The 23,436-nt window shown below is 38.3% G+C and overlaps 1 protein-coding gene and 1 long non-coding RNA gene across 3 annotated transcripts in view; both read right to left on the bottom strand.

The window, feature by feature from the left end:
- Nucleotides 1-201: 201 nt before the first annotated feature.
- On the bottom strand, nt 202-1,255 carry LOC101136669 (uncharacterized). The gene is made up of 2 exons (XM_004064964.3): nt 705-1,255; nt 202-515 (listed from the first exon to the last, which is right to left on the bottom strand). Exons 1-2 carry the CDS (start codon nt 1,002-1,004, stop codon nt 360-362), a joined length of 456 nt encoding a protein of 151 aa, XP_004065012.1. The 5' UTR covers nt 1,005-1,255; the 3' UTR covers nt 202-359.
- A 9,293-nt stretch (nt 1,256-10,548) lies between these two features.
- Nucleotides 10,549-23,436, bottom strand: part of LOC129529681 (uncharacterized) — a 417,056-nt gene continuing 404,168 nt past the window's right edge. For both annotated transcript variants that reach the window (XR_010132549.1, XR_008675225.2), the window contains exons 7-9: nt 14,116-14,215; nt 12,409-12,547; nt 10,549-12,251 (exon numbers count right to left, since the gene is read on the bottom strand). This is a non-coding gene — a long non-coding RNA (uncharacterized lncRNA). The remainder of the gene's footprint in view (nt 12,252-12,408; nt 12,548-14,115; nt 14,216-23,436) is intronic.

The following is a 23,436-nucleotide window of genomic DNA, read 5'->3' as shown; positions in this document are numbered from 1 at the left end:
TGGAATAAATTATTAAGCAGGAAATTTGTCTTCAGTGCTCGTTCCTCATCTAGTCCTTAATCCCAATGTCTGGCTAACTGTGGCTGCCAGCCTGTCTCACAACCTGGAAGGTTCTCAACTCCCTCCCTCCTCATACACATGCTCTTCCCCTTCTTTCCCTACCTCTCCATTATTAGAAAACACCACAGAGATATACAGAACTTTTCAAAATCTTTTGGTTGAATTTTAATCACCAACATCCAAGAATCTTGGTGCAATATGTAGTTTCTCTGCACAGGAGACCATTTCTAGAGGTTAACCTAGAGATGAGATAGGTCTTGGTCTTCTGATGAGCTCTCAGAATCACTTGAGGTGGGAGATTACTCGTGGCTGTCTTCATCCTCATTTGGCTGATTTTCATCCCTTTTTTTATTACTGTGGTAATAAAAAATTAATACAGTTGACTTTTTCCCCGCTTTACGTCTTTCTGAATTCTGCTGAACAAATGATCTTATCTTCTTTGCTGCCTTCAACAACTGGAAGAAAAACAGAGTGAGCCAAAAGAGACATTAATTTGGAGAAGTGGATGGGGAATGTGTGGAAAGGGAGATTTTGTGATGATGTGTACAGGTTGAGGAAAGATTTTGTGCCAGATAAGGACAAGGTGGGAATCTTGGGTTAGGTATCAATGGGGAGGAAGAGTCACATAATTAGGGATATCTGACCTCCTCAATTTCACCTTCTTCAGCTTCACAAGTAGTTTTCTTTCTCCATTTCATGCTGGGATTTTCTTGGCTTGTGCTTGTGGATGGTTCAGGCATGTCTGAACTAGCTTCTCCTACTTCTTTGGTAACCTTTGGGATAATGTAGCAATGGTGGCCTATATTCCCTTCTGGCTCCTTGTTAATCTCCGCCATCTTAGAGCAAAAGTAGGCTATAGCCTCTTTTATTTCTTCAGGAACATCTTCTATCGTAGAACAACAGTAGCGTACAGTGTCTTCCTCTTCTTCACTAAACTCTGCCATCCTAGATGAACAGTAGCCTACAGCCTCTCCTGATTTTTCCCTAACCTCTGCCACCCTAGAGCAACAGTAGCCTACTCCAGGCCTCCTGATCTCTCTCTATATATACTCCTCAAGACAATGAGATTCCACATTCTTCAGTTTGATTGGCCAGCAAGAAATTATTCTGCCAATGGTAGCCCTGGGGTGGCTTAGACATCACCAGGCAACACTCCTGACAATTTCATGGCTTACACATCACAAAGCACCACTCCTGACAATCCCATGCGGGGAGGGACAGGGTACAGAGGAGTCTAAACGGTCTGGTTAGAGAAAAAGGAGAGCTTCCTCAACACCAATAAGGGTCATTCCAAAGTGACCTCTCACCCTTCTTCATCTCTCCTAGTTTAATAGTGGTGTGTCATATGGCTTAGAAGGGTGTTTCCCCCAAGCCATTCCCCATGGCTACCCCAATCAGTCATTCATTCTGTTGTCTCCCAGCCTTCACCAATACTGGATATTTTGTATGTCTTATCGAAAATCCTTCTGAGCCAGTGTACCCATATTTAAGTCTAAATACAGATGTGAGTTATCTCACTTTTCTCCAACAACACGTGCCTCTACCAGGCAACTTTCCCAAGGGGTGTGTGCGTGTGTGTGTGTGTGTGTGTGGTTACTGCATACAATTCATGGACATTCCTCTCTACCTTATTCATATAAGTTTCTTCTTTCAGAGAACCTCATATCAAGTCAATATCATCAGGATTATGGGACTCCTTCATGAAAATGGTTGAATGAATCCCTTGTTTTTTTCCACAAGGGTGTCATGGATGTTTCTCCCTAAAACTCTGATGATCAAAATCTTTTTTGTGACACTGACCTAAACAGTATCGCAAGAAGCATTTTTAAAGCTCCTAGTGAGTTATCTGCTTTTAGGAGTGTGTTCTCAGCATTTCAAATAGTAACTGCTCTCCCTCCATATGAGTGACCACCCAGTGGGCCTATATATTGAAGAGACTCTCAGTCTTTCTCCTCAACTGTCTAAAGAAAGAATACTAACACCTGGTTTAGAAACAACTAATGGTAAAAACGGAAGAGTTTATCCTTGAGCCTAGTTTCAGTCATATCTTATATTGGAATTGAGACACATGATTCAATCTGAATTCACAGATCCAGGCTGAAACACAAGATTCAGGGCTACATTAAGAAGGGCTCCAACCCAATATTCCTGTCAATAAATGTCAATTAGTTAAACTGCTGACTTACGTTGTTGAAATCTTTAGCATAGGCTTGGTAGAACCCTACCAATGCTGCACAAAGCAGTACAGTTTAAAGTACAAGCTAGGCCGCAGGCAGTAGCTCAAACTGCATGTCACCAGCAGGTAGCAGTGCCAGTTAGGAAGCTAAAGCAAGAGAAAAAAGACCCCTGGTGATAGTGAAGAGTGCCTAGATATCCTGTTCACAGATTCAATGTGACAGGATGGATTCCACACCAAAAATTTGGTTTGGATGTCAAAACTGATGAAACATGCACCAAAAGGGAATGGAAAATTTTATTACTCACATAATGAGGCTTTCTGGGGAGATCAGGACAGGTTTCCAAGCAGGTAAAAGAATGCTTGAGAGAACAGAGAGAAAAAAAAAAAAAACTGGCTTGGCTTTTATGATGGTTAGGGGGTAAAGCTGGTATGAGTGTCCCACACACAGACTAGGGCTTGCAAGGTTTGACCTTCACACTAGCCCTAAAGAAGGAATCACCTGGGCTTTGTCATCAGATCTAGATAAGAAGAGGAAGAGGAAGTGGTGAGTCTTGAAAATTGTTAGCCGTCAAATGCAAAACATGGAGTCAGATTCTATTACAGAGCTATTTTACAGAAGTGTTGTGTAAATGAAAAACGTTCTAGCAAAATTTAGAATTTTCAAAACCACGGTAACCAAGCTTCTCATATTGTTTTTGGTTTAAGCTGCATTTCATTACATTAGCATAACCAAAATTATGGTCCTTTAAATATTCTTTAAGAAAGCTTAGGATTATCTTGGTTCATCAACAGAGAAACTGTGCAGAAAGACAAAGCTGTTACCATCAGCAAGTCTGCTACTCTGTCTACAGGAGTGCAGACCTAATTTCACTATCTGCTGAATTATGTGAGGCTTTTTACCTTCTTCCTATCTCAGATCATTAAAGACTGTAATCATAATTACAGAAGCCAACATTTATTGACCACTAAATATATGCTGAAATTAAGCTAAATAATTGTCATACCTGAGACTGGGTAAGTTAGAAAAATCAGAAATTTATTTCTCACAATTCCAGATGCTGAGAAGTCCAAGATCAAGGTGCCAGCAGGTTTGGTTGTCTGGTAAGGGCTTGCTCTCTGCTTCCAAGATGGTACCTTTTTACTGCATCCTCTGGCGGGGAGGAACACTGTGTCTTCACATGGAAGGTGGTAGAAGGAAAAGCCAGTCTAAAGTTGCAAGAAGACTCTTTTTAAGGGCCCTGATCCTATTCATGAGCAAGGAGCCCTCATACCCTAATCACCTCTTAATGACCCTGCCTCTTAATGCTATCACATTGGCAACATCTGAATTTTGGAGGAGACACATTGAAAGCAGAGCTATGACCACATCCATATTCAATGCTTGTCACAACCCTATTGGGGTAATTTGCAAAATAACACTTTTTGCCACCTCCATTCCAATTGTGGAAGCAGAAAAGATCGTTGAGGAAAGTACATGGGAATATTTATAGGCCAGGTTGAAAGGGACATGTATCACTCCCACTAACATTTCATTGGCAAGAGCTCACATAGCCACATTTAACTGCAAGACAGATGGATAAATGGAATCTACCAAGAAGAGGATTATTTGAGTGTTGGTGATCAGCTAGCTATCTGCTACGACTGTCCCATCATCACTTTATTCCTAGTGCATAGAGTAGGGACTGGTATGTAGTAAGTGGTCACAAATATATCTGTTGAGTGAATGAGTTTGAATATATGGTCAGAGTTACATATAGAAACATATAGAACTAGGTCTGAAACACGTAAAACTTGGTTAGGTAATTTTTTAGATCTGCCACCAAATGCACAAGCAACAAAGAAAGATTAAACTGGACTATATCAAATTTTAAAATCCGCTGCAAAAAATATACAAAAAAATGAAAAGGCAACCCAAAGAAAAGGAGAAACATATTTGCAAATCACGTATTTGGCAAAGATCTAGTAGGCAGAATATTCTTACAACTCAAAAACAAAAAAATAAAACACCCAATTAAAAGTTAGGTAAAGAACTCAAGCTGACATTTATCTAAGGAAGATGTATAAATAACCAACAAATACATGAAAAGATGCTTAATATCATCAGTCATTAGGGAAAATGCAAATCAAAACCACAAGATACCACTTCACACCTACTAAGATAATTATATTAAATATTTTTTTTTTTTTGAGACGGAGTCTTGCTTTGTCACCCAGGCTGGAGTGCAGTAGCCCAAGCTCGGCTCACTGCAACCTCCACCTCCCAGGTTCAAGTGATTCTCCTGCCTCTACCTCACAAGTAGCTGGCACTACAGGCGCGTGCCACCACGCCCAGCTAATTTTTTTTGTATTTTTAGTACAGATGGGGTTTCACCATGTTGGCCAGGCTGGTCTCGCACTCCTGACCTCAGGTGATCCGCTCGCCTTGGCCTCCCAAAGTGCTGGGATTACAGGTGTGAGCCACTGTGCCTGGCCTATATAAATAATTTTTTAGATGGAAAATAACAAGCGTCGGTGAGGATGTGGATAAACTGGAACCCTCATACACTTCTGGAGGAAATGTATAATGGTGCAGTCTCCATGTAAAACAGTTTGGCAATTCCTCAGAAAGTTAAACATAAACTTACTATATGACCCAACATAAGACTCCCAGGTATATAACCAAAATAATTGAAAACAGAAAAAAACAGTTGAGTGGAGCATTACAACAGCCAAAGGCAAATGATGTTTTAAGAAGAAAAAATAGTCAGTTTCATGAAATGCTTCTCACAGGTAATATGGGGCAACACAAGTGACCATTGAACTTGATAGTATGGAAGTTATTGGTAATCTTGAAAAAAAAGGAGAATAAAAGAATGGAAAATATTTAGTGTAAACCTGAATGATGTATATTAAGAACACAATATGAGGTGAGTAAGTGAGAGGTTTGATGCTAAGAAAAGGAAAAACCATGGAGTTGGACATTGATTTGGTGTCCCGAGAGTGGTTTTTTTTGTTTGTGTGGTTTTTTGTTTGTTTGTTTGTTTGAGACAGAGTCTCACTCTGTCGCCTGGCTGGAGTACAGTGGCGTGATCTCAGCTCACTGCAACCTCTGCCTCCCGGGTTCAAGTGTTTCTCCGGCCTCAGCCTCCTGAGTAGCTGAGATTACAGGCATGCACCACCACGCCCAGCTAATTTTTGTATTTTTAGTAGAGACAGAGTTTCACCATGTTGGTCAGCCTGGTCTCGAACTCCTGACATCATGATCGCTTGCCTCAGCCTCCCAAAGTGCTGGGATTACAGGCATGAGCCACAATGCCCAGCCGAGAGTGTATTTTTAAGAGGGTAGATTTAGAGCATACCTTTATGCTGATGTGAATGATTAAGTGAAATCAATGATTGTAAAGAGCAAGAGGATAACTGCAGAAGAAAAAAAAATATTGATAATGCAAGAGGAGTATCAGAGCACTAGTAGATGGGACCTATACTAAAAGTAGAAGATCTGGCCTTACATGAGAACAGGTTATTTTATACATTGTACAGAAGAAAAGGAAAGGATTATGACATGGTTACAAATGCAGGTAAGATGGTGAATTTGGTGGTAAAGATATAAGGGAATAAATCTCTGTTGATTCTTCTATTCTCTCAGTGAAGGAAGAGGAAAGGTCATAAAATGATAGGCATGAGAGGCTGGGTTTCTGAAGAACTCAGAAGAGAATAAGGTGTTGAATAGTCGGTTTTAATAGTAGAAAAGGACACATAACATGGAAAGCTTGCTCATTTGAGATATGCGGTCAAGAATTTCAGGTGACATCAGTCAGTCTACTCTTGAAAATTTCTATACTTCAAATGAGCTCTGGATTTTGAACAAGAAACAGAAATGATTTGTAAGTGACAAAAAGGAGCAAAGTGGCCACTTACTCCACCTCTAGTCTCTGGGGTAGGTGAGGGAAACTGGTGTTCACATGAAACAACAGCTACATTCCAGTTATAACTAGAGGAAGGGAAGAGTTTGAAGCTACTGGGGAGTTTCTTAATGGCAGACTATGAGTTACAGAGGGCAGAAAAGAAGGGCTAATGATGATGGAGAGAGAGCTGGGTTTACTTTTGTTATGTATATAACAATATGTGGATAAGTGACCAGGCAATGAATAATCTGCAGGTAGGTGACTTAAAAGTGATGAGACAAGATGGAATTAATCCTGATGGTCTCAGAAGAAGGACACTAATCAGATAAGCTACAGTCCAGAGTATTTATCCGGAATATGAGATATACTTAAGACTATTCTTTTCTGTACCTTGTATGGCAGTCTGGGAAGTGAGTAAAGACCTGCCTGTTGACTGCTTAATTAAGAGTGACCTAGAGCTCAGAGGAATCCGAAAACATCAATAAAAAAACCTTTCCCTAAATACCATGTATTCTGCTTTCTGATCCAGCCTTCCAAAGATAAACTATTGAGAACATTTGAGAGGGAAGATTTGAAAAGAGAGGAGTGTGTATGTTTAGGAGTGTGGGTGTGAATAACAAAGACCAGCCCTGGGTTGCTATTATAGGCATATGAAGCACTGCATTATTCTTGAACAACCCAACATGCCTGTACATCCAGGGCCCAGATATAGACACCAACACTTACTGGGCACCTGCAAAGCCGAAGCTGGGGATGCAGAGAGGCTGAAGGGAAGCGTATTAGCTCAATGTAGGAATGTATTTACTTGGGCTTTCTAAATGGCAGATGGGAAAAAAAATGAAAGAAAGGTAAGTGAGGTTTTTTATCTAACTTCTCTCCTCAGGAAGCAGCACTTAAAGTTCTATTTCCTACATAAATTCACCTGCTAAAACCCCAGGGAGCTCATCAGTGGGCAGATGTTCTCACATAAGTATAGTTACTAGCAAACATTTAATCAAAATCATGACTGCATCTGGCTCCCATTAAAAGGTTTATCTTTGTTATTGTCTTTTAAGAGAACAATTCCCCATGCTTATAAATCCTGACTCAGAATATGAATTCAACCTGCCTCAAGTGCTTTGTGGTTACACCTTCCTGCTAGAAATCAGCAAAGTCCACAGAGAATAAATTTGGGGAGTATTGCCAAAGTGTTGTTTTTGTATGTTTTTCAATGTGTATACACTGGAATGTCTAGGAGTTACGCACAGTCAGGGGAATGCATTCCTAAGATTTAATTGTTTTTGGTCAAATGCTTACAACGTATGTGAGCATCATGGCAGGAGAAGGGAAGCATTCATTGAATCCCCAACAGAGATATGAGCTCAAACCCAGGAATCCCTTAGTCACATTTTGAGTTAAGTGCTTACCCACTCAGTCTACTTTTGCATTTCTAAAAAAATTTTAAAAGCTGGAGATGAGTGGATAATTCCTTATGAGGCTATTGTAAAGATTAAGGGATCCATAAAAAGAGTGTAGCACCACAATCCACAGATGAGAGAAAATAATTTTAAATTATATACCTGATAAGGGATTTGTATCCAAAATATATAACATACATATACAAATCAATGAAGAAAAGATAAGTAACCCAGTTTAAAATGGGCAAAGGATATGAACAGACATTTCTCCCAAGGAAGATATGCAAATGGCTAACAAACACATTAGAAAATCCTTGACATCATCAGTCATCATGGAATTGCAAATCAAAACCACAAAGATATTACCTCACACTCACGAGGATGACTAGAATCCAAAAGTCAGATATTCACAAGTGTTGATGAGGATGTAGAGAAATAATAGCCCTCATACAGGGATAGTGGGAGTGTAAAATGGTGCGGCTGCTTTGGAAAATAGTTCAGAAGTTCCCAAAAAAGTTAAACATGAAATTAGCATATAGTCCAGAGATTCCTCTCCTAGGTATATATCCAAGAAATTGAAAATATTTTCACACAAAAACTTTTAAATAAATTGTCATAGAAACAATATTTACAATAACCAAAAGGTGAAAACAACCCAAATGCTCATCAACTGATGAATGCATTAAAAAATTGACAATCCATGTAATAGAATATTACTTAACCATCAAAAGGGATGAAGTACTGGTACATACTACAGCATGCATGAGCCTTGAAAACATTATCTTCAGTGAAATAAGCCAGTCACAAAAGACCACATACCATATGATTTCATTTATATCCAATAACAAGAACAGAAAATCAATAGACAGAAAGTACTTTAAGAATTGCTTAGGGCTGGGGATGGGAGTTGGTGGCATGGGGAGTGATAGCTAAAGGGCACAGGGTTTCTTTATAAAGTGATAAAAATGTTCTAAAATTGACCGTTTTGATGATTGCACATACCTCTGAAATAGTAACCAACATTTAATTATACATTTCAAATGGATACATCCTATGGTATGTTAATTATATCTCAATAAAGCTGCTTTTAAAAGCCTGTGTGCTAGCAGGGGATAGCGGAGCAGAGTTTCAGTGACTCAAGAAAGAAATAGTGTGTAGCACAGTAACCCAGAACACAACAAATGCTAATTAAGTATCACCCATTATTATTCTACCATCATTTACTATATTCCTCAGACCAATTCAGTTTGTCTGTCTCAAAATCAATCCATAGCAAATGATTAAGTTAGTAGTAAGAAACTAAATGTGACCCATAGATGATAATTATTGAGAAAATGATCTTTGGAACCAGACAATTATGGATCTACCATCTGTAACATATGAGCATATTAAGTTCCCATTTTCCTCATCTATAAGATGGAGATATTAATGGTGCCCGCCCCGTATAATTATTATTAGAAGTAAATAAAATATGTGCTGAGAGCAATACAGTGACTGGCACTCATCAAAAATTACTTTCCCCTGTTTGGAGCCAACATCCAACATCTTCAAATGCCCACAAAAGATCTTTCCAATCTTTATATGTTAATAATTTTATTTAAAATGTAAAACTTTTCCTGGAAATTGCTTCTAATAACAATGTTTTGCTGCTTAAATATTGTCAGCTGCCGAAATGTAAAGTATACCAAAAGGCTGCATTTTTTTTGTTTGTTTTTTTGAGACGGAGTCTCATTGTCACCCAGGCTGGAGTGCAGTGGCGTGATAGCGGCTCACTGCAACCTCCCCTTCCCGGGTTCAAGCGATTCTCCTGCCTCAGCCTCCTGAGTAGCTGGGACTACAGGCGCCTACCACCATGCCTGGCAAATTTTTTTGTACTTTTAGTAGAGATGAAGTTTCACCATATTGGTCAAGCTGGCCTTGAACTCCTGATCTTGTGATCTGCCCACCTCGGCCTCCCGAAGTGCTGGGATTACAGGCTGGCTAATTTTTTTGTATTTTTAGTAGAGACGGGGTTTCACCATATTGGTTAGGCTGGTCTTGAACTCCTGACCTTGTGATCCGCCCACCTCGGCCTCCCAAAGTGCTGGGATTACAGGCGTGAGCCATGGTGCCCGGCCAAAGCTGCATTTTTATACTCATTGTCCTCTATAGGTAACTAGTAGATAGAAAAAAGTCACTGATGCTCATTGAGTTAGAAGATACTCTTTTTTTTTCTTTTTAATTTTGTGAGTACATAGCAGGTGTATATATTTACGGGGTACATGAGATATTTTGATACAGGCATACAATGTGTAATAATTACATCAGGGTCAATGAGGTAGACATCATCTCAAGCACTTGTCATTTTTTTGTGTTATGAACATTCTGACTGTACTCTTTTAGTCATTTTAAATTGTACAATAAATTATTATTTATTGTAGCCATGCTTTTGGGCTACCAAATACAAGATTTTATTTCTTTGGTTTAATAAGCCACTGGTGTTCCTTTGCTGCACTCTTTGGCTACCTATAAGAAAATCGTTCATTGAAAAGTCAATGAAATAAACGTGATTTAATGAATATGGTTGCTAACATCAGAAGTGAAAACTCTTACGAGCTGATTCAAGATTGTACTATTGTGAAGTCTTTTAGTTTTTGTTTTTGTTTTTTTTTTTGAGACAGAGTTTCACTCCATCGCCCAGGCTGGAGTGCAATGGCGCGAACTCAGCTCACTGCAACCTCCGCCTCCCGGGTTCAAGAGATTCTCCTGCCTGAGCCCCCCAAGTAGCTGTAACTACAGGCACCCGCCACCACGCCCGCCTAATTTTTGTATTTTTAGTAGAGACGGGTTTTCACCATGTTGGTCAGGCTGGTCTCAAACTCCTGACCTCGTGATCCACCCACCTCAGCCTCCCAAAGTGCTGGGATTACAGGTGTGAGCCACCGCGCCCGGCCCAGATGTGTGACTTTTTACAAAATCTATGAAGCCTTCCACATTTCATTCTATACAGTAGAAATACATTCACTGAATTTAAAAATAACCATATGTACTTTTGTAATCAAGCTTAAATTTTTCTACAGTGGAATAAAACACATTTTTATACCTTATAACTTTATTCAGAAATGTAGCAGAAATACATTCACTGAATTTAAAAATAACCATATGTACTTTTGTAATCAAGCTTAAATTTTTCTACAGTGGAATAAAACACATTTTTATACCTTATAACTTTATTCAGAAATGTAGCAAAGAATTGTCTATAAAAGTCTCAGTCTTCATATATAGCTCCAACATTATGCTTTAGCTCTGAAATTTTAGCTGTTTTAAACTAACTTAACAGAAACATTAACAAAAGCAAAACATACATTACAAGCTGTCTGGGGGAAAGTTGTGCCCAGCAGCAAGTCTCTACACCGAGAATGGCATATGTCAAATGTATTGTCTTCTCAAGATGTAAGCAAGTGACAGGCCAATGTGAAAATTTTAATCCTCGGAAGAAATGGCACGATGCTGCTTCTGAGAACAGGATGACCTGAAGGTCACAGAGATTGTCCCTGAGATGAAAATCTCTTTATAGATTCACTGTGGTCTGGTAGCATTATTTATGTTCACTCCTTGCACCTACTGTGTTAATTCATTGGGCTCACTTGTGCTTATGGAATCAGATGCACTTTACTATCTTTTTGGCTTTGTCTCCTCTGAAATGCCTCTTGTCCATACTCTTGCTGGGCCATACCAATGTCACTCCCATGCTGCCAGCTTCACTATCAGATTCCTCAAAGCCACCTCATCTTGCCCTACCACCTTGCCACTATCCTGAACAATTTCTTCACATTAATTAGTAATCATGTCATTAGAGCTAGCATTCAACAAGCTGTTACCATGTCCCAGACACTGTTGTAAGCACTTTACATGCACTGCTTTAACTGATCCTTCTAACAACCCTATGAAGTAGGTTTGATTATTAGTTTTACTTTACCAATAAGGAAACTGAGGCTCAGAGAGGTTACATTGCTTGCTGAAGGACACAAAAGAAGAAGGCAGCAGAATTGGTATTTGTAGCCAAAACTGGTGACTCTAAATGTTATACACTACTGTCTCATTCATTTTTTGTCTTTTGCTAAATTCTAGATGAAAACTATAATATCTTAATTTACATTCCTTGATTTCTACTACAGCACATATAGAATGCCCCAAAATACATAAGGCATGATATATTGTTAATGTTTTCTTTGCTTTGTTATTTTTAAATAATATCAAACCTGGAACCTTAGAAAGTAGAATTTGGGACAACAAAGGTGACGTTATTGGATAATGAAACTGATCTTGACAAATATCATGGCATTTTTTGCTGTCCAGCAGCACCGTTAGATTATAGTTCTCCATAATTTCTAGGAACTGTTGCTTCTGTTGACTATAGAGATCTCCTTCCCAATAATGACTCTCAGGATCTCAGCGGTGTGGCTCCCCCACCAATGTTCTCCAAACCACAGCTGTCCCACCTCCTCCAGTCATTGGCATACAAAGCCCTGCCACCTTGAGGCACAGCTTGTAAAGCCAATATAAATGTCTGACATCAGAACTTACTATTCCTTGTCTTTTCTCCTAGTCTGAGTGTGCCAACCTTTCTTGATGGTATACTTTCTTCTTGAGCTCCTCAAACCATATAGCCTTCAAATCTCCTCAATAAGGGTTGGTCAGATCAATCTCCATTCTTTCTTGGGCCTAGACTAAAGATTGCAAACTTTCGCCCTATGAATCAAATGCAGAGCTACATGTCAAATTTAAGTTCTACAAGACAAATGAAGATGCACTTTTGAAATCCCTCACATGGTTCTTTATATATATATATATATATAAACATTAGTGTCCAACAATTAAGAGCTTTTACTTAAAATTGCACACTTACCAGATCTTTCAGTTGTGGTCTCCATGTCAATGACACACATCCTACCAAATTTTTTCCAAATATCTTTCCCTAAAGTAGAATTAACTTGACCAGGAGATTCTCTACTTCAAATTACTCTTTGAGAGCCAGCAAACTTTTTCTGCAAAGGACCAGACAGTAGTTTAGCCTTTGTGAGCCACAGGGTTTCTGTTACTCCTTCTATTCTTCCTCCTTTTTTTGGTCTTTTTCTTCTTCACCACACATTAAAATTATGTTTAATAAATATTGTTAGCTCAATGGCCATGCAAAAGCAGATCACAGGCCATAAATTGTCAACTTCCACATTTTTAAATTTACTTGTATTTTTTCTTTATGTAATTACATCAGCTTAGAGAATAAAACATGAACAAAAGCATAAACATTATTTCAGTAATAGGCATTTTTTTTTTACCCTAGGACCACCTACCTGTTCACTGCTTTTATAGGCATCCCAGATTAGGCATGATCTGCTGATTCGAACCAGCCTCAGAGAGTTGTTTGTGTATGTCTCTTCATATCATCTTTCCTCTACATGTGTCTGTTTCTTTTCACATGGCATTCTTTTTATAGGGACACCAGTTATATTGGATTAAGGGCTCACCCTACCCCTTTATGACCTCATTTTAACTTAATAATTACATCTGCCATGACTTTATTTCCAAATTCTGAGGTACTGAGGTTGGGACTTCAACATATACATTTTGCATGGTACACAGCTCACCCCTTAACACCAGGGCTTTACTTTTGCAGAGAGCCAGTTGTTAAACATTTACCAGGACACTACTGCACACAACCCTGAGATTGTTCTCTTTCTCAATTAGGATACTGCAGAAGGATGAGAGGCAAGCAATTTCAAGCAGAAAGGCACAGAACTGATGAATATAAGTTACTAGTAAGAACTAGTGGTACTATGACTATGAACCCAGTGTTTCTCTTAACCTAAGATACTTAAGAAATGTAGAACAAGTAGATAAAACTCCCCCACAAGATAAGAAAGTATTACCTAGCAATACATTGTATGTGTCTTGTCATAAGGCTTCAAAAAGGGTGACTACAGTATTTGTGACACTAAAACAGTCAGTGACCTTTCAAACATACCTGACTTCAGTTTAGAAAGTATAATAATTTGGCTGGGTGCAGTGGCTCACGCCTATAATCCCAGCACTTTGGGAGGCCTAGGCAGGTGGATCGCTTGAGGTCAGGAGTTTGATACCAGCCTGGCCAACATAGTGAAACCCTGTGTCTACTAAAAATACAAAAATTAGCCAGGCTTGGTGGCGCATGTCTGTAATCCCAGCTACTCGGGAGGCTGAGGCAAGAGAATCACTTGAACCCTGGAGGCGGAGGTTGCAGTGAGCCGAGATCGTGCACTCCAGCCTGGGTGACAGAGCGAGACTCCATCTCAAAAAAAAAAAAAAGAAAAGAAAAGAAAAGAAAAGAAAAGAAAGTACAATAATTTAATACACATCGTTCAGTTATCCCTAAAACATGATTTTACTAAATGTGAATAGCAACAATACCATTGCAGCAGTATATCCGCCTGAGTCTAAAACAGGTCAATCTATCAATGAATTTAAATGAAGTTTTTGGTACTGTATGATTCTATTTATATAAAATTGTAGAAAACGCAAAACTATAATGACAGAAAGCATATCAGTGGTTGGCGGGGGTAGGGGCTGGGGAACTCACCTTCAAAGGGCAGGAGGAAGATTTCAGGATGAAGGAACTCTTTTATGTCTTGATTGTGGTTACATACTGTATACAATCACCAAATTCATCAAATGCTACCCTTAAAATGAATGAATATTATTATATATAAATAATACCTCGATTTTTTTTTTAAGTGAAAACATGGAGCTAAGAAAAAAGATTTAGGAGGCAGAATCAATGGAACTTGGTATGTGTATACTTTGCTTTACATGGCGGCTGTGTTTCTAGAAAAGATGTATAAAAATGAAATTGAAAATGCCCTAAGGGAACTATCCAAACTAGTATTCAAACTAATTTCTAATAGAGAATTTCAAACATACACTGAAGTTGACAGAATGACTTAATGAAACGCAATATACTGACCATCCAGCTTTAACAACTGTCAATTTATGGCCAATTTTGTTTCATTTATATCTCATTCTATTTTTACCCTGCTACTCAGTTATTCTGAAGCAAATGCTAGACATTATATAATTTTAACCATTAAACTTTTAGTATAAATCTCTAATAGGTAGAGTTTTTTTTAATGTAGCCAAAATACCATTATCACACCTAAAAAATTAATAGTAATTCTTGAATGTCATCTAATATTCAGCCATAGTTCAAATATCTGATTATCTCACAAAGTTATAAATTTTCATTTTTACAGTTTGTTTGAATTAAAATCCAAATAAGGACCATGCATTGCAATTGATATACCTTTTAACTCCATTTAAAAAATTATAATTATGGCCAGGCATGGTGGCTCATGCATGTAATCTCAGCACTTTGGGTAGATTGAGCCTAGGCAACATAGCAAGCCCCCACCTCTACAAAATAATCAGTGAAACTGGTAAATTAATACCTATCAATGGAATTTTCTGCCTTTTAACCAACTAATTATTTTGAAATCACATTGGCCACAAGGTAAAACTCCAAAGCATGCTAGCTTAGTAGACTGAAATAGAGTAAAACTGACAAGGGGCATGAACAGACCCATTCAGAACTACACTGATTTTTATCAGAAATAGGGACTGAGCAAAGGCATGTAAGCTTTCTGTGGCAACAGAGAGCCTAATAACTTTTCTGAATGAAATCACAGTTTCAGTTTGCCCCTCCAGAGTCACAGGGCATTTTTGTTTCTCAAAGCAGCCCCTAAGGTATAAGGCGGGCACACTATGAGAGCTCTGGAGTCATATTTATATAACTATCAACACTTTATCTTTTTCCATTGTATTGTTTAGAAACACATAGTGACTCTGATTTTTTTTCTGTAGTCCCATTTGTTTGGTCCACCAATTCATTAGCATATTTTAGTGAAATTATTTACCTCGTGTTAAAAGCGAAGGCAACAGCATTCATGGTCAAATAGATGTGATGTTTGTCATCATAGTGGGCTGGCCATATTTGATGGTATGACTACACTTGTTAAAATTGGCCCAACTATACTCAATGTGATTTTTGATTATTTTTCTTCTTGGAGGACTGCAAGCCTCACAAAGAAGCAAACCGGGATTATATGATTATGTCTTTTTCCTCTTTCATTTTGCCTTTCTTACCTAGTGCTAAGCAGTTAGTTAATAACCAATACAAAACTTGAAAAAATGAATCAATCAGTGAATCAGGCAATCAGTAATCACAGACTTAATATTTGCTTTGGTCCTGCCATCATGGGAAAGCTCTATTATCTCTGGAGTCATTACTGAGCCCAAGTTCCTTTGATTATATAGAGGAGACAAAAAATAATAATAATAAGGAGGTAGGCATTTTCCATATAATAGGAACATTCAGTATAATAAAGTAAATTATAACATAAACTGAGAATTTTTCCTTATCATAACATATTACGTAAACCAAAATATACAATTAGTTCACCAAAATAAACTTAAATTTTATAGCATTTACAGATAAAGTTAAATGCAATTTATTTCTTTGATAGGATAAATTAATAGGGTAATGTCTTATTCAAATTTTTTCCTGTTTATTCAGGCCTTACTGATAAGCAATTTCAACTTCCATGTCCAAAGAAATTAATCACATTTAATGTGTTCATTGGTGCAATGACATGCCTAAAATAAGTAGGTGGAAACTGATTTTGCCAGTGTCATTGGAATGTGTTTTTCCCCAGCTCTGAATGATCATACTTAATGGCAATGCTAAGACAGATGATACATGCGTTTTTGTTGAAGGAATTTCTTTTACTAAAAATAATTAAATGTGTAGTTAATTCTGTTTCCACATGCATTTAGTAAGTTACTTAAAATCTTATATCTATTCTGAACCAGCTGTGCTTCGCCACATTTTTTTCATAGATATGAGACTTTATAAGTATGTTATATTAATCCCTTTTTAGTGACTATGTAGAGAGAATAATGACTGCCCAAACATTTCTAAACTTTAATGATCAGAAATTGCAAATATATTACCTTACATGGTAAAAGGAACTTTGTAAATATGATTAAAGATCTTGAGATGAAGGGATTATCCCCGCTTATCCAGGTGGGATCAATGTAATTGCAAAGATCCTTCCTTAAATGAGGGGGAGAAAGACAGATGAGTCAGAACTAGAGAGATGGCATCATAAGAAAGACTACACTGGCCATTGCTTGCTTTAAATATGAAAGGGAGCTACAGGTCAAGGAATGTGGGAACCTCTAGAAGCTGGAAAGGGGCAACAGAACAGATTTTCCCCTAGAGCCTCAAGAAAAGAACACAGCCCCAAAGACTCTCTGCAGAATTTAGCCACTTGATATCCATTTTCAACGTCTGATAGCCACAATGGTAAGATAATAAATTTATGTTGTTTTAAGCTGTAAAGTTCATAATCCTTTGTTAAAGCAGCCACAAGACACTAATACAGTTGTTACAGTAGGTAGCTAGTCAGGCATGAACAGGGCAGGAGAGGGCTCCACCTTCCTCCCCCCGCCACACACCAGGAATGTCAAGCGATCATCAGATGATAGTCAGGCAGTTGTTAACTGTCTCTCTAAAATAATAATTGGTTACAGCCAGTGCCAGAGAAAGGCAGTCTCCTGATAGATAGAAAATACCTGAAACTGGTGATCAGCAGCTTCCTGATAAGATCTCAGAAATTGGGCTAGTGGCCTCAAGCATGCACTCTTAGGGTCCCAATTTGTATATCTTAACATTGATAGCGATTAAAATAAATTGAAAAAAGTTACATGCTTCCACTAGCTTCTCTTCCAACTAAGGCAGATACTCACAATGGTTCACTGCACCCTTTTCCCTGAATCCAGATAGTTCACAATCCTAAACCCAACAATCCAGGCAGCTGCTACCAGACTATCAGAGTTAACATGTCAAGGTGAAACTTTTTCATCTTTCTTGGAAATGATCTCTAAAATGGCTTCCAGTTCCAAGAACTTAAGTTTCTGTGTTTTTCCAAATTAGTGATTCTGCCCCAGCTATTTAAAAATGACTTGATAAGAGTGAATCTCCTGCAGTTTCATTGACTCACTTCTGAGAGTTCCTTTACAAGTTTTCATGAAATTGAGGAGGACACAAAGTTTTTGCAGTATAATAAACCTGATTTAGAGAGTTGTTTCTTGTGCTGACAAAAAAAAGACAAGCTACAGAGAATAATAGGACAGGTGATTTATGCTGGTGCATTTGACCTTAATCTGTCCCTGTTGTTCTACTGAAAGTTGATAGCAGTTGAACAGTAAGCATAATGATGACCTGAGAAAGAAACAAAATAAGTCTGGAAGGCTGACATTTAGTTAAACTATAAAGTTAACTAGAAGGAAGAAAGCAACTGCCCCCAAATAAGGAGGCAGTGTTATGTAGTGGAAAGAGCACAGGATTTGTAATCACGCAGGCCTCGATTCAAAAAAGAACTTGAAACCTGTGTGAACTTAGGGAAGTCACTGAACTTCTCGGAATCTGGGTCTTTACATGTAAAAATGAGGCATACCTCAAGGGGTTGTGATGAAAGTCAAATGAGCTGAGTTTATTAAGGTCAGTGAAAACGTCCAGTACATGATTTGATAGGTAGTAAGTGTTTGATACATGTCAGTTTCTTACCTTCTTTCCTTCCTTCCTTCTAAAGGGAAAACATGATCTGAGGCACCTTCCCTTATGGAAAATTCTATCTACAAAGACTGCTGCATGCTTTCTTCCTGAGGTGAATCTTTTAAATTTAGAAATAATTTTAGAAACTATTTTTTGATGTAAAGAAATCACTGTAAGGTTAACTGCTGCCTATAGACCCTTTCTGCATATTTCTCTCAAGGTGGAGATTAAAAACTAGAATAGGAGGACATTTTGTAACTCTGCTCTGAGAAAGTCTGATTGAACTGGGATTTTCTGATTAGGTTGGTAACATAAAAATGTTATTTGGTGGAATATAAAATCACTGGTAGTAATTCTATATAGGGCTGAATTTAAAAGGCAAATATTAGTGTCTGTTAACTGACTGAGCTGGGGAAGAGGTTTGAAAATGTGGCTTGCAGGCCTTATAGGTCAGATGGTCAGAGAAAGTGGACAAAGAAACTGTCCCTAGAAAAACAGCCTTGTCACAGGATACGTTGCAGTGTTGGCCAGCAGGACCACTGGGAGCTTCCAAGAGATACCATGCTGTCTTCAACATCACCATGCAAATACAGGAACACAATTAAAGCATATAAAGTAATGCAAAATCATGAAATCTTTCACCTCTTGAAAAGAATGGGAATGAAAATGTGCAATATTGGGACCTTTGAATTCCACATGCAAGCTGTTTCCAGCACAACATGGACTGTATTGAATTAAGAATCTCATCAAGATACCTAGGGAAGTATGATTGCTATTTGCACCCTTGCTCCCATCTCAATTGGCTTTGTCTGTGGCATCTGTATTTGCACAGCCAAATATTTCAGTGCAATTTGAAGAGCTGAATATATTTGCTGAAAAGTTAATGGGGTTTTTAATCTCTTAGAAACTCGATAGTTTCAAAAAAAATTATTTCTGTTTATGGATAAAGAACAGAGGCTTGTCATTTGAAAGATTTTATATGCATAAATGTAAAGTTCAACAAGGCTTTAAAAAAATCTTTAATGCAATTCATAATGTACAGCAGCTTTCACTAAGTTACACTTGCACAACTTATGAAGAGCTGCAAGTAAAACATGGCTGATGGGGAACACAGGAGTGGTGCTCTTCCAGTTAAAACTTTTTTTTCTTACCCTACATCTAATTAAAGATACTTTCCTGGCACCATTTTATTCCCTTCAAATTGCTACAAGAACTGTGTGAACGAAAGGGAGAAATGTTTCTGGGCTATGAGGCAGGTATACAGCATAAAGTGAACAAAATGTATTTCCCAAAGACACTGATTTCACCTCACCCTGGGGCATAAAACTATATAACCCATATAAAGGTCACCTTCTGGCCTCAAGGTCCAGTCGCACAGAAGACTGCATTCAAAGAAACAATTGTATGTTGATCAAAAAAAGTTAAAAATTGAAATTCTTTTTTTTCTTCTCTTCTTGACTTCAAAAATGCTTATTGGGTCCTTCCCTCCACTTGGGGTGGCTGAGGCCTACAGGGCCTGTGGGCCTGGGGCCACTGGACACTAATGGGCCAGGCCTGAGAAGGTAGTTGGGGTCAATGAGGCAGAGTGGGAAAAAGAGCTGAAAGATAAGGGACAAATAGGAGGTTAAATCCAAGAGGCAGCTAAAGCTAAGGAAGTAATTGGGGCTGAGTTTTTGGCCGGGGCTGAGGGGGCAGCAGGTTACATTGGGGCCCACAGAGCCAGGATGAAAAATGCAGTCAGGGCAAGAGAAGGTACCTGGAGCAGGGTGGAGCTGGGGATGATATTGCAATTAGGGCCTCTAATTGACTACCATTGAACTGGGTCACTCTATTTATGCAGATTTTAGACAGCTTCTTCCTTCCTGGAATAAACGTATTAGAAGTGCTTCCACTTGGCTCTTCTTCAGACAGTCATATTTTTATTCTGTCCCTGCCTTCCAACCTCAGCCCAACAATCCCAACTACCTGTGTTTCTGTGGCCCACAGGTCCTAAACAGGCCTGACTCCACCTGTCCAATCCCTTGGTGCTTAAGCCTGAGTCTAGGTGAGGTCACCAGGAATGTGATGGGAGAGCTTGTCGTGGAGTCGTGGGTCTTTTGTCCTCTACACTCAGGGCAACAGATCTCCTCCGTGTCCAGATGTGAGTGCACAATCTGGAAGCAGTGTGCACAGAGAACTTAGCAATGAATGCATTTCAGGTGAAGGAGGCTAAGCCAATGCCTCGGCTTTCTCGAGTGCTTGGGCCCCACAGAACACAGATGGGACTTAAAAGGGCAGATGATGGTAAAGGCAAAATGCTGAGACATGTTGAGTGGCCCTCTCTGATCACTCCATGTTTCTTAATTAAGATTTGTCCACTTATATCAGAAGGTAACATTCCTACATAAAGTTCATGTCAACTGGCAAATTATGCTATCCTCTTTCAAGCAAAACAACTGTATACACAGGTATGGATGCAATAAGATCTAAAAGGCTTTACTTAATATAACAGATCACAGTTTTAAGTGCTTACATGCATAATATAATAAACTTATAAGGTTTAAAATATAACCAAAAACAAAGGGACAATTCTAGTCTCCCAATGCTATTACTTTAAGATACTTTTTCTAAAACAGGGCCCATTTCTAGCAGGTAATTATTAAGGGATTATGACAATGAAACATTATACATCTCAGTAAATTCCAGAGCATAGTTTAGGCATCCTAGCTTTTGTCTAGAATTGTAATTACTCATTCCAGAAAAGAGAAAATACAGGAGCTGACAATGATAGCACAAAATATTTTTTCCATGTTAAGGCCTGTTGTGGAGATGATGGTCCATTTTGTTATTTCTTCAGGAAACACAGTTCAAAAGGCAATGGGCTATTTCAATACATAGGTAGCCATCTTCTCTTTGTACCCACGTGACCAAACATGCTGGTTATAGCTCTCATTGCATCCTATCGATTTTACTTACTTATTAGACCTACAAGGTTCTATATGCTACTTATCACAGATATAATCAAATCTTCTTTCTTTCCTACTGTCTGTTTTAAAATGTCTACCCTGATCGATTTTAAACTTCATGAAGACAACAAATACATTTGATTTGCCATATTTTCTCTAGTGCCTGGCATAATGCATGACTCCTAGTAAATCCTCCATAAATATGTGGAGAGAGAGAGAGAGGAAAGAAGGAAGGATAAAATGAAGTAAAAATGGAAGGAAGGAAGAAAGGAAAGAAAATGAAGGAAGATACAGATGTAACAAAAGAAGAAAGAAGATGGAGGAAAGGAGATAAATATAAAAGTTTTGTGGCCAGGCACGGTGGCTCACGCCTGTAATCCCAGTACTTTGGGAGGCCGAGGCCAGCAGATCACCTGAGGTCGGGAGTTCAAGACCAGCCTGACCAACATGGAGAAACCCCTTCTCTACTAAAACCACAAAATTAGCCGGGCGTGGTGGCACATGCCTGTAATCCCAGCTACTCGGGAGGCTGAGGCAGGAGAATCACTTGAACCTGGGAGGCGGAGCTTGTGGTGAGCCATATCGCGCCACTGCACTCCAGCCTGGGCAAAAAAAGCGACACTCCATCTCAAAAAAAAAGTTTTTTTCTACAGTGCAATCAACGTGACTTATGAATAAATAGGTTAATAATGATTAACGATTTTAACCTACAAGACAATTCACTTGGCAATGCATGACATTTACAAGATAGCAACATTTTAGTCCTTTCGTACAGCAGATATGTGGACTATAAATTACTTGTAGAATTTTGGAACGGTCTTGGTTTCCTTATACTATGACCTCTGTTTCCAAATGAATTCTGATCCTTTTTTTAAAATAGAAGTGTCCTATCCAGAAGTCTTTAATGTCTCTGTATCATTCCCATTAAGTAGTGCTACTCAAAAACCTCAGTCATTCTTGAAACCTTTTCTTGCCACACATTTCCAATCCATTATCAAGTCTGTCAAGGTTCCCTCCTTGATAATTTTTTAACCTGTCTTTCCCTTTGTCTCCACTGTTACAAGTCTAACCAAAGCTACCATTATTTTTCCCTTAGTCAACTGAAATAACCTCCTAACTGATCTCCTTGCGTCTACTCTGGATACTTCAATCTACTTACCCTCCTGCAACCAGAGTGTTTCAAAACACAAAATTGAGCATGCCAAACTGCATGCATAAAAGTCATCAGTTTCTCACTTCTCATGAACAAATAACTAAAATTCTTAACATGACCTACAAGGCTCTGTATGGTATGACCTCCCCATACATTTCCAGCGATGTCTAGCAGCATTCTCATCCTCACCCTCTACACTCCAGTCCCTCTAGCCTGATTTTGGTGCCTTTAAAGTACCAGTCTCTCCTGCTATACAGTTATTATACATACTGCTTTCTTCTGGCATGTTCTCATACATCTATGCCCTTTACCTAATTAAAGCCTACTGATATTCTCGGTCTCAGCTCAAGTAACGATCCTGCAGAAAATTTCCCCTGGACAACCTTTCTCCCTAGTCTAGGTTAGGGTCCTTTATAATATGTTCCATGTAATCATGTTCTCGGCCTTAATAAAATTTGTTTTAGATTATAATACTTATGTAATTGACTAATTAATATCTATTTTAACAATTATAAGAAGTATGAGAACCACGTCTATTTTGTTCAACATTGTATACATATTTTCTAGCATAATGAGTACCACATAATTGATAATCAATACATATTGCTGAAGAAGTTTATACTCAAATGTGTATGGTTTTTTAAATGATCTCATACACATAGGGGACATTTTTAGAAACCCATTTGTAACCCAAAATGAAAACTCAGATTTGGTATTTTAATAAACCACTTCTATGATTAAAAAGGAACAGTAACATCAATATTGTACTTGGTGACACTTTTTTTATGAAAAAATGTTGAAACATTGGGTTTTCATATAACTTTGTGATGAAACCAAATTAATATGCTGTACATTTCGATCTCATCATCAAATCACCTTGAATTTGAATAATAAAATTTCTCCACTGAGCCAAAGTTTTACTCTCATTTCAAATGTCTGCCTATGAGAGAATGGTACAAGTGTCTATTCAAATGATATCAAAGAATTAGGTGGTATTATGGACTTCTACACAGAAATTTATTCACCGATGTTTTGATAGAAAAATATCCTCAAAGACTTTTTTACATTAAAAGTTTCGAGTCAGTCGTTGCAGCTACAAGTCATCTGAATTGCTATCACTGAAAAATTCCAGGCTCCTTTGGCTAGAACAACAACAACAAAGAAAATAGTTTTCTTTATTTAATTGCACAT

This window comes from Gorilla gorilla, chromosome X, assembly GCF_029281585.2.
Source record: "Gorilla gorilla gorilla isolate KB3781 chromosome X, NHGRI_mGorGor1-v2.1_pri, whole genome shotgun sequence".
NCBI lineage: Eukaryota > Metazoa > Chordata > Mammalia > Primates > Hominidae > Gorilla > Gorilla gorilla.
Note: the sequence above shows the minus strand (reverse complement) of the source record. Positions and strands in the feature narration are given on the sequence as shown.